At 41.4% G+C, this 12,711-nt stretch overlaps 1 protein-coding gene across 1 annotated transcript in view; it reads right to left on the bottom strand.

Annotated features, from left to right (window-relative positions):
- LOC139754424 (putative acyl-CoA synthetase YngI) overlaps positions 1 to 12,227 on the bottom strand; it is a 98,537-nt gene extending 86,310 nt beyond the window's left edge. Inside the window, exons 1-2 of the mRNA XM_071671701.1 lie at positions 12,219 to 12,227; positions 11,813 to 11,961 (exon numbers count right to left, since the gene is read on the bottom strand). Of these exons, the coding sequence (XP_071527802.1) occupies positions 11,813 to 11,961; positions 12,219 to 12,227 (158 nt within the window). The remainder of the gene's footprint in view (positions 1 to 11,812; positions 11,962 to 12,218) is intronic.
- Positions 12,228 to 12,711: the final 484 nt, after the last annotated feature.

The raw sequence follows: 12,711 nt of genomic DNA, 5'->3' as shown, positions 1-12,711 counted from the left end.
CATTCCTCCCCCACTCCCCTTACTTCCATTGTTCTCACCTTTTTCCACTCTGTACTCAGTCTCTCCTGGTACTTCCTCACACAAGTCTCCTTCCCAAGCTCACTTACTCTCACCACCCTCTTCACCCCAACATTCACTCTTCTTTTCTGAAAACCCATACAAATCTTCACCTTAGCCTCCACAAGATAATGATCAGACATCCCTCCAGTTGCACCTCTCAGCACATTAACATCAAAAAGTCTCTCTTCCGCGCGCCTGTCAATTAACACATAATCCAATAATGCTCTCTGGCCATCTCTCCTACTTACATACGTATACTTATGTATATCTCGCTTTTTAAACCAGGTATTCCCAATCACCAGTCCTTTTTCAGCACATAAATCTACAAGCTCTTCACCATTTCCATTTACAACACTGAACACCCCATGTATACCAATTATTCCCACAACTGCCACATTACTCACCTTTGCATTCAAATCACCCATCACTATAACCCGGTCTTGTGCATCAAAACCACTAACACACTCATTTAGCTGCTCCCAAAACACTTGCCTCTCATGATCTTTTTTCTCATGCCTAGGTGCATATGCACCAATAATCACCCATCTCTCTCCATCAACTTTCAGTTTTACCCATATTAATCGAGAATTTACTTTCTTACATTCTATCACATACTCCCACAACTCCTGTTTCAGGAGTACTGCTACTCCTTCCCTTGCTCTTGTCCTCTCACTAACCCCTTGACTTTACTCCCAAGACATTCCCAAACCACTCTTCCCCTTTACCCTTGAGCTTCGTTTCACTCAGAGCCAAAACATCCAGGTTCCTTTCCTCAAACATACTACCTATCTCTCCTTTTTTCACATCTTGGTTACATCCAAACACATTTAGACACCCCAGTCTGAGCCTTCGAGGAGGATGAGCACTCCCCGCGTGACTCCTTCTTCTGTTTCCCATTTTAGAAAGTTAAAAAAATACAAGGAGGGGAGGATTTCTGGCCCCCCGCTCCCATCCCCTCTAGTCGCCTTCTACGACTCGCGAGGAATGCGTGGGAAGTATTCTTTCACCCCTATCCCCAGGGATAATATATATATATATATATTTTTTTTTTTTTTATACTTTGTCGCTGTCTCCCGCGTTTGCGAGGTAGCGCAAGGAAACAGACGAAAGAAATGGCCCAACCCCCCCCATACACATGTATATACATACGTCCACACACGCAAATATATATACCTACACAGCTTTCCATGGTTTACCCCAGACGCTTCACATGCCCTGATTCAATCCACTGACAGCACGCCAACCCCGGTATACCACATCGCTCCATTTCACTCTATTCCTTGCCCTCCTTTCACCCTCCTGCATGTTCAGGCCCCGATCACACAAAATCTTTTTCACTCCATCTTTCCACCTCCAATTTGGTCTCCCTCTTCTCCTCGTTCCCTCCACCTCCGACACATGTATCCTCTTGGTCAATCTTTCCTTACTCATTCTCTCCATGTGCCCAAACCACTTCAAAACACCCTCTTCTGCTCTCTCAACCACGCTCTTTTTATTTCCACACATCTCTCTTACCCTCACGTTACTCACTCGATCAAACCACCTCACACCACACATTGCCTCAAACATCTCATTTCCAGCACCTCCATCCTCCTGCGCACAACTCTATCCATAGCCCACGCCTCGCAACCATACAACATTGTTGGAACCACTATTCCTTCAAACATACCCATTTTTGCTTTCCGAGATAATGTTCTCGACTTCCACACATTCTTCAAGGCCCCCAGAATTTTCGCCCCCTCCCCCACCCTATGATCCACTTCCGCTTCTATGGTTCCATCCGCTGCCAGATCCACTCCCAGATATCTAAAACACTTCACTTCCTCCAGTTTTTCTCCATTCAAACTCACCTCCCAATTGACTTGACCCTCAACCCTACTGTACCTAATAACCTTGCTCTTATTCACATTTACTCTTAACTTTCTTCTTCCACACACTTTACCAAACTCAGTCACCAGCTTCTGCAGTTTCTCACATGAATCAGCCACCAGCGCTGTATCATCAGCGAACAACAACTGACTCACTTCCCAAGCTCTCTCACCCCCAACAGACTTCATACTTGCCCCTCTTTCCAAAACTCTTGCATTTACCTCCCTAACAACCCCATCCATATATGTATATATATATATATATATATACATATATGTGTGGATCAGGTGTTTGCTTTGAAGAATGTATGTGAGAAATACTTAGAAAAGCAAATGGATTTGTATGTAGCAAGCATTTATGGATCTGGAGAAGGCATATGATAGAGTTGATAGAGATGCTCCGTGGAAGGTATTAAGAATATATGGTGTGGGAGGCAAGTTGTTAGAAGCAGTGAAAAGTTTTTATCGAGGATGTAAGGCATGTGTACGTGTAGGAAGAGAGGAAAGTGATTGGTTCTCAGTGAATGTAGGTTTGCGGCAGGGGTGTGTGATGTCTCCATGGTTGTTTAATTTGTTTATGGATGGGGTTGTTAGGGAGGTGAATGCAAGAGTTATGGAAAGAGGGGCAAGTATGAAGTCTGTTGGGGATGAGAGAGCTTGGGAAGTGAGTCAGTTGTTGTTCGCTGATGATACAGCGCTGGTGGCTGATTCATGTGAGAAACTGCAGAAGCTGGTGACTGAGTTTGGTAAAGTGTGTGAAAGAAGAAAGTTAAGAGTAAATGTGAATAAGAGCAAGGTTATTAGGTACAGTAGGGTTGAGGGTCAAGTCAATTGGGAGGTGAGTTTGAATGGAGAAAAACTGGAGGAAGTGAAGTGTTTTAGATATCTGGGAGTGGATCTGGCAGCGGATGGAAACATGGAAGCGGAAGTGGATCATAGGGTGGGGGAGGGGGCGAAAATTCTGGGAGCCTTGAAGAATGTGTGGAAGTCGAGAGCATTATCTCGGAAAGCAAAAATGGGTATGTTTGAAGGAATAGTGGTTCCAACAATGTTGTATGGTTGCGAGGCGTGGACTATGGATAGAGTTGTGCGCAGGAGGATGGATGTGCTGGAAATGAGATGTTTGAGGACAATGTGTGGTGTGAGGTGGTTTGATCGAGTAAGTAACGTAAGGGTAAGAGAGATGTGTGGAAATAAAAAGAGCGTGGTTGAGAGAGCAGAAGAGGGTGTTTTGAAATGGTTTGGGCACATGAAGAGAATGAGTGAGGAAAGATTGACCAAGAGGATATATGTGTCGGAGGTGGAGGGAACAAGGAGAAGAGGGAGACCAAATTGGAGGTGGAAAGATGGAGTGAAAAAGATTTTGTGTGATCGGGGCCTGAACATGCAGGAGGGTGAAAGGAGGGCAAGGAATAGAGTGAAATGGAGTGATGTGGTATACCGGGGTTGACGTGCTGTCAGTGGATTGAATCAAGGCATGTGAAGCGTCTGAGGTAAACCATGGAAAGCTGTGTAGGTATGTATATTTGTGTGTGTGGACGTATGTATATACATGTGTATGGGGGTGGGTTTGGCCATTTCTTTCGTCTGTTTCCTTGCACTACCTCGCAAACGCGGGAGACAGCGACAAAGCAAAAAAAAAAAAAAAAAGAATATACATATACACATACATATACATACACACGCACATATACACACACACACACACACATATACATATATATACATATGAAAAATGTAAGAAATAATTTAGAAAACTGAAACTTCTAGCTTGAAATGAAATGAAAAAAATGAATAAATGAATGTCACATAATGGTTCAACCTCTGGCTATGGAAAAGGGAAATGTATAATTTATTTACACAAACCTCACACCACATATATTTTTCACTTTGCTTTGTCGTTGTCTCCTGCGTTAGCGAGGTAGCACAAGGAAAGAGACAAAAGAAATGGCCCAACCCACCCACATACACGTGCATATACATGCACATCCACACACGCAAATATACATACCTATACATCTCAACGTATACATATATATACACACACAGACATATACATATATACACATGTACATAATTCATCCTGTCTGCCTTTATCTATTCCCATCGCCACCTCACCACACATGGAATAACAACCCCCTCCCCCCTCATGTGTGTGAGGTAGCACTAGGAAAAGACAACAAAGGCCCCGTTCGTTCACACTCAGTCTCTAGCTGTCATGTAATAATGCACCGAAACCACGGCTCCCTTTCCACATCCAGGCCCCACACAACTTTCCATGGTTTACCACAGACGCTTCACATGCCCTGGTTCAATTCATTGACAGCACGTCGACCCCGGTATACCACATCGTTCCAATTCACTCTATCCCTTGCACGCCTTTCACCCTCCTGCATGTTCAGGCCCCAATCACTCAAAATCTTTTTCACTCCATCTTTCCACCTCCAATTTGGTCTCCCACTTCTCCTCGTTCCCTCCACCTTTGACACACATATCCTCTTGGTCAATCTTTCCTCACTCATTCTCTCCATATGACCAAAAACCATTTCAAAACACCTTCTTCTGCTCTCTCAACCACACTCTTTTTATTTCCACACATCTCTCTTACCCTTATATTACTTACTTGATCAAACCACCTCACACCACATATTGTCCTCAAACATCTCACTTCCAGCACATCCACCCTCCTCCGCAAAACTCTATCCATAGCCCACGCCTCACAACCATACAACATTGTTGGAACCACTATTCCTTCAAACATACCCATTTTTGCTTTCCGAGATAATGTTCTCGACTTCCAAACATCCTTCAAGACTCCCAGAGATTTCGCCCCTTCCCCCACCCTATGATTCACTTCCGCTTCCATGGTTCCATCCGCTGCCAGATCCACTCCCAGATATCTAAAACACTTTACTTCCTCCAGTTTTTCTCCATTCAAACTTACCTCCCAATTGACTTGACCCTCAACCCTACTGTACCTAATAACCTTGCTCTTGTTCACATTTACTCTCAGCTTTCTTCTTTCACACACTTTACCAAACTCAGTCACCAGCTTCTGCAGTTTCTCACATAAATCAGCCACCAGCGCTGTATCATCAGCAAACAACAACTGACTCACTTCCCAAGCTCTCTCATCCACAACAGACTGCATACTTGCCCCTCTTTCCAAAACTCTTGCATTCACCTCCCTAACAACCCCATCCATAAACAAATTAAACAACCATGGAGACATCACACACCCCTGCCGCAAACCTACATTCATATTCAATGTATGTATGGATAATCGTGAAGTGCCTGAGGATTGGCAGAATGCATGCACAGTGCCATTGTACAAAGGCAAAAGGGATAAAGGTGAGTGTTAAAATGAGAGAGGTATAACTTTGTTGAGTATTCCTGGGAAATTATATGGGAGGGTATTGATTGAGAGGGTAAAGGCATGCACATAGCATCAGCCTGGGGAAGAGCAGTGTGGTTTCAGAAGTGGAAGAGGATGTGTGGATCAAGTGTTTGCTTGGAAGAATGTATGTGAGAAATACTTATAAAAACAGATGGATTTGTATGTAGCATTTAGGGATCTGGAGAAGGCATATGATAGGGTGGATAGAGATGCTTTGTGGAAGGTTTTAAGAGTATATGGTGTGGGAGGAAAGTTGCCAGAAGCAGTGAAAATTTTTCACCAAGGATGTAAGGCTCGTGTACGAGTAGGAAGAAAGTGACTGGTTCCCAGTGAATGTCGGTTTGCAGCAGGGGTGTGTGATGTCTCCATGGTTGTTTAATTTGTTTATGGATGGGGTGGTTAGGGAGGTGAATGCAAGAGGTTTGGAGAGAGAGGCAAGTATGCAGTCTGTTGTGGATGGGAGGGCTTAGAAAGTGAGTCAGTTGTTGTTCACTGATGATACAGCTGATTCAGGTGAGAAACTGCATAACTTGGTGACTGAGTTTGGTAAAGTTAGTGAAAGAAGAAAGTTGAGAGTAAGTGTGAATAAGAGCAAGGTGATTAGGTTTAATAGGGTTGAGGGACAAGTTACTTAGGAGGTAAGTTTGAATGGAGAAAAACTTGAGGAAGTGAAGTGTTTTAGGTATCTGGGAGTGAACTCAGCAGCAAACAGAACCATGGAAATGGAAGTGAGTCACAAGGTGGGGGAGGGGGCAAATGTTTTAGGAGCGTTGAAGAATGTGTGGAAGGTGAGAACATTATCTCAGAGAGCAAAAATGGGTATGTTTGAAGGAAAAGTGGTTCCAACAATGTTATATGGTGTGAGGCATGGGATATAGATAGGGATGTGCAAAGGAGGGTAGATGTGTTAGAAATGAATTGTTTCAGGACAATATGTGGTGTGAGGTGGTTTGATCGAGTAAGTAATGAAAGGGTAAGAGAGATGTGTGGTAATAAAAAGAGTGTGGTTGAGAGATCAGAAGAGGGTATGATGAAATGGTTTGGACACATGGAGAGAATGAGTGAGGAAAGATTGACAAAGAGGATATATGAGTCAGAGATGGAGGGAACAAGAAGTGGTTAACCAAATTGGAGGTGGAAGGTTGGAGTGAAAAAAATTTTGAGTGATCAGGGCCTGAACATGCAGGAGGCAGGAGGGTGAAAGGCATGCAAGGAACAGAGTGAATTGGAACAATGTGGTATACCGTGGTCAACATGCTGTCAAAGGATTGAACCAGGGCATGTGAAGTGTCTGGAGTAAACCATGGAAAGGTCTCTGGGGCCTGGATGTGGAAAGGGAATTGTGGTTTTGGTGTATTACACATGACAGCTAAAGACTGAGCGTGAACGAATGTGGCCTTTTTTTTGTCTGTTCCTGGCACTGCCTCGCTGGGGAATGCTATTTCACGTGTGGCAGAGTGGCGACAGGAATGCAGTAAGTATGGATGTGTACATGTGTTAATTGTATATGTCTGTGCATGTATATTTATGAATACGTTGAAAAGTTTTTCTTTTCTTTTCATACTATTCGCCATTTCCCGCATTATCGAGGTAGCGTTGAGAACAGAGGACTGGGCCTTTGAGGGAATATCCTCACCTGGCCCCCTTCTCTGTTCCCTCTTTTGGAAAATTAAAAAAAAAGCGAGAGGGGAGGATTTCCAGCCACCCGCTCCCTCCCCTTTTAGTCGCCTTCTACGACATGCAGGGAATACGTGGGAAGTATATGTATGTATATGTGCGATTGGGGGCATTTATGTATATACATAAGTATGTGGATGGGTTGAGCCATTCTTTGTCTACTTGCGCTACCTTCCTGACACAGGAGACAGCGAATAAGAGTAATAATAATAATAATAAACATACGTATACCTACACATACGCAGATATTACATACATACACAAGTACATATTCATACTTGCTTGCCTTTATCCATTCCTTGCGCTACCCCACCCCACAGGAAAACATCGGTAATCCATGCTTCAGCGAGGAAGTGCCAGGAAAACAGACAAAAAGGTCATATTTGTTCACACTCAGTATTTGGTTCCCTATCCACACCCAGGCTCCACAGACCTTTCCATGGTTTACCCCAGATGCTTCACATGCCCTGGTTCAGTCCACTGACAGCACATCGACCCCGGTATACATCATTCCAATTCACTCTATTCCTTGCACACCTCCCACCCTCCTGTATGTTCAGGCCCTGACTGCTCAAAATGTTTTTCACTCCATCCTTCCACCTCCAATTTGGTCTACCGCTTCTCCTCATTCTTTCCACCTTTTTGTCAATCTTTCCTCACTCATTCTCTCCATAAGTCCAAACCATTTCAACACACCCTCTATTTCCACACATCTCTCTTACCATTACATTACTTACTCAATCAAACCACTTCACACCACATACTGTCCTCAAACTCTTCATTTCCATCACCTCTGTACAATCCTATCTACAGCCCAAGCCTCACAACCATATAACATTGTTGGAACCACTATTCCTTCAAACATACCCACTTTTGCTCTCTGAGATAATGTCCTCTCCTTCCACGCATTCTTCATCGTTTCCATAACACTCATCCCCTCCCCTACCCTGTGACTCACTTCCACTTCCATGGTTCCATCTAATGCTAAGTCCACTTCCAGATATCTAAAACACTTCACTTCCTCCATTCAAACTCACATCCTAATTAACTTGTCCCTCAACCCTACCAAACCTAATAACCTTGCTCTTATACACATTTACTCTCAACTTTCTCCTTTCACACACTTTTCCAAACTCGGTCACCAACCTCTGCAGTTTCCCACACAAATCAGCCACTAGAGCTGTATCATCAGCGAACAACAACTGACTCGCTTCCCAGGCCCTCTCATCCACAACAGAGTGCATACTCGCCCATCTCTCCAAAACTCTTGCATTCACCTCCCTAACAACCCCATCCATTAACAAATTAAACAACCATGGGGACATCACATACCCCTGCCGACAGTCACGGGGAACCAATCACTCCCCTCTCTTCCTAGTTGTACACATGCCTTACATCCTTGATAAAAACTTTTCACTGCTTCTAGCAGCTTACCTCCCACACCATATACTTTCAAAACCTTCCACAAAGCATCTCTATTCACTCTATCATATGCCTTCTCCAGATCCATAAATGCTATATACAAATCCATTTGTTTTTCTAAGTATTTCTCACATACATTCTTCAAAGCAAACAACTGATCCCTTGTCTTTTCTTTTTCCATTTCATAATTCTCGCATATTTCCATTAAGGCCTGGCCTTGATGTGGGCTTTTGTCCTTGACTGGAGCCTTAACATATAAAAAAATTTGGAAAGAATGGAAGATGGGTAGTTTATATGAAGAAATATGATAGTACAATTAAAGGGGTTAGTGTGAGAGGAAGACCAGCTGTGACATGGCGAAGAGAGTGAAAGAGTACTAAAGGGAGACAAATGATAGATGTTTGGAATGATATATGCAAGGTAGGCATGTAAGGAGATGGATTAGTAGAGATTATTTTGCTGTGGCCTCTCCCATAATGGGGGTTCACAGAGAAAATGGCCATTAAAGATACAGATACAGAGATAGAAGTTTGTGCAACAATATGGGAGGTGTAAAGAAGAGAAAAGCTAGGGAAATGGTTTAGTACTGGACTGAACTGAACAATGCTATTGTACTGTTCTCCAGCACAACACAACAGGGGATTGTTGTTGTCAAAATGTCTAATCAGTACAAGTCCAAGTCCAAATGTTAATGGCCAGCTGGTCACCTGACCTCCAGTCCTATGCAGAAGCTAGCAGATGAAGGCGTAGAGCACCCATTTTTGCAAGCATCCTAAAAAAGAACATCTTTACACCTTTTCTAATAAGTGTCTAAGTTTTATGCTAAGGCCTTTGGTCGTTCTAGCCATGCATCTTTTAAACTTTCAAAGAACTGTTCCCTATTCACATCATGAACATGGCTCAAAAACTTAATTGGTTTTACTGAGGTCACTGCATATTCTTCTCTCTTTCATGATGGACTTATTCAAGGCCTCTAATCTCTCCCTGTTACTCACCTCTCTTAATATGTAAACAATGCATCCCCCCAAATTGGGCTCCCAGTAGTGAGGTTTTATCAAAAAAATCTAAAAAGGTACATATGTATTTCAATCTACTCAGTTAACAAGAAATACCGTATCAAGAGAAGTGAAGAAAAAGAATAAAAAATCAGGCAAACTAACCATGTCATTATATCCTCTCATCCAATCTTATTGCCTTTTCTCAAAGACATTCAGAATCCTTGCACATTATATCCTTACTGAATGAATTCCAGATGCCAATTGTTCAAAGAAAACAAAACCAATTACTTATAAAACAATTACCATGACTGCCAGAAGCAACCCAAACATTACTATTACCAACAACACCATCAGTTACTATATAAACATTTAATCTTCATGCACCACCTGTGTGGTGCACTGCCTGAGTCAGCCTTGCTGACTCAACAAAATCTGTCATCACTTTGGGTGCCCATACACAAATATGTTTATCTACATAACTTACACATATGTTTCTTTTCATCTTCAGATAATTACACACTTCACACTTTTGAAGACTAACATGATGCACATTGAATAATGAGTACTGACCACATAAAATGTTTCATGTGCACCATACCATTTTTACATATGACTTATTTACATAATTTTCAGACATATCATTTAATTATTTCATTTCACTTACGCAAGTTTCTGATATATACATCATTAATGGTTTTATACACACTCCTGAGCCATTTAGAATATTCCACTATTTTTCTTCTATATCCTAATCAAGATCACTTCCCTGTTATGATGAAAATCACATTCAACTTCCCCTAAATTAATAGTGTCCTAGAGACAAGCATTGTTTTTACTGGGTCAAGTATGCATGCCTGAATGGCTGTGGCAGAAAGAAGCATGCACACATATATTGTAGGGAAGCAGCAGTAATCACCATTTGTACTGTATGGGGTGGGAGTTGAACACTAATGGGGTAACATCTCTTCACCAGTCCCTACAATCTGTGCTATTTGGGCAACTGACACAGAAGCACATTTTCTATGTTAATCTTACTTACAAGTGACATGAGACATCTTTGCATGCCAAAAAGGCACACCTTGAAATTCCAATGAAGGCTTGAAAAGGCAGCATGTAAAAATAAAGTTGAAGTCATCATGCTGAGCATGAATACCCACAGTTAAAGAGGTTATAGGGTTCAATTTGGTGTGACTGTCTTTGTGCCTGGAGAATTGACCTAACTCTGACTTTTTCCTTTTATTTACCATTTCTATGCAAGTTTCCTTTCTTTTCTTGCCTGAGTCTCTGTGATCAAGTAAATACAATATATTGTTGACATTATTTAAAGGCTCATTTTTTTAGCCAAGCTTGTCCAGTGTTAGGGATCTTTATAATATAAATGATCTTAATTGAACTATGAAAAATAGAATTGTGGCTGGGTAAGCATTTTTTCTTTCAAATGATCAATTTTCTGGTGTCTCACAGCATCTATATTCATTTTAGGACTTCCCTTATGATTCCTAACAGATCTATATCTTGAAAACTTACACATTTGGCATTTTCTGTAATCCCTCACAATCATGTGAAAAACAAGAAAAAAATCTGAATTTCTGGGAAAATGTTTTTAAAGGGAGGATAAAACAAAATGGAAATAACATAGAGACTATTGAAATCCAGCAAATATACCAGTGTGTTATATCCCAGCTTAAATGATACTCTTGTATTCCAGGAGTAATAGATAGATGTTCAAATTTTTTGCTTGACAGCATACTTACCTCGTTATACTTACATACACATCAGAGAGCTAAACAATGACTTCTAAAAATAAAAGCACATTACAACTGATTGAAATGAGAAAACTGTGTACAAGTTGAAAAAAAATTGAAATGAAGGAATATGGCAAATAATGGGTATAGTTTCAATGCAAAGAAAACCGGAGGTACCATAGATGAGACAGACATTTATTGAGGATGGAACAAGAAAAGGCTGCTAAGTAAAGTAGATTTCAAGATCTATGAGCAGAAGATCCAGAGCCAGAAAAAGGAAAAGATGAAGGGATAAAATGAAACAAAGTCCAAGTTATCACAACCTGCTAAGTATGCATCAACTGAGACTACTGTGTGTGCCAAAAGACGAGTGAAAGTGAGACTGGCCCCAGTGATAAGCTGAAGGCCTACCCAGGAACTCAAATAAGAGAAGAAATACATGCTCTATGTTGTCATCTTTAAGTCATAACAAACAGGTCATCAGTGGACAGAGAGTTGTTTCAGCATACTATAGAAGTGAAAAATTAATCAAATAATTTTCATTTCTTGTGACAGTTAAATGGATGTCAGTATTTACTGATGATATAATGTGCTGCTCATAAATGAAAAAAACATACGGTATCTTTCTGAGCTTATAGGACTTACCCTGTCTTAAGCCAACCGCCAGGACTCATAATTTCTTTTGTCTTTTCTGGGTCTTCCCAGTATCCAAGAAAGTTACAGTATCCCCTGATACACAGCTCTCCTGGCTCCCCTACTTCTACTATTTGCCCATCTCCATCAACCACTTTCACCTGTCCAAACACAGAAACATTACATCAGTATTTTTGAAGAGTGTTGTAGCATATGTAAATATCAAACGTTCCTGTCTGCATCTATTACCTCATATGATAATACTTTTACACAACTGTATACAAATCAAAGTTCCTAAAACTCACACAACCAAGATCATACAAAAGAGAATTAGCCTTATACCAAAAAGCACTGTATGGAAAAAAATTCATTTATAATAACCTAAGGACCAATTTCAATGAATAACTCCTGATGTTACCCATGCCATTTCTAACGGCTCTTGCAGCTTAAAGCTGCACTACTACCAGTAACAGGAAAATGTAGCCTCCTCTGGAGTGATAAGTTCTTTGACAGCGCTGTAGTCCCACTGATACAGCCTCACCAAAGGTGACTGTAGGTATTTTGAAGTATTTTGAAGGTTTGTTGAAGGGTGTTTCGGTTGAGGTGGTGTAAAAAGTGAGAGGATTAGGGAAAATGATTTGGTAAACAGAGAAGAGGCAGTAAAAGCTTTGTGGAAGATGAAAGCCAGCAAGGCAGCGGGTTTGGATGGTATTGCAGTGGAGTTTATTAAAAAAGGGGGTGACTATTGTTGACTGGATGGTGAGGATATTTAATGTATGTATGACTCATGGTGAGGTGCCTGAGGATTGGCGCAATGCTTGCATACTCCCATCGTACAAAGGCAAAGGGAATAAAAGTGAGTGCTCAAATTGCAGAAGTATAAGTTTGTTGAGTATTCCTGGGAAATTATA

Source organism: Panulirus ornatus, chromosome 17, assembly GCF_036320965.1.
Source record: "Panulirus ornatus isolate Po-2019 chromosome 17, ASM3632096v1, whole genome shotgun sequence".
NCBI classification, from domain to species: domain Eukaryota; kingdom Metazoa; phylum Arthropoda; class Malacostraca; order Decapoda; family Palinuridae; genus Panulirus; species Panulirus ornatus.
The sequence above is the reverse complement of the archived record's forward strand: the minus strand, read 5'-3'. Positions and strand labels throughout refer to the sequence as shown.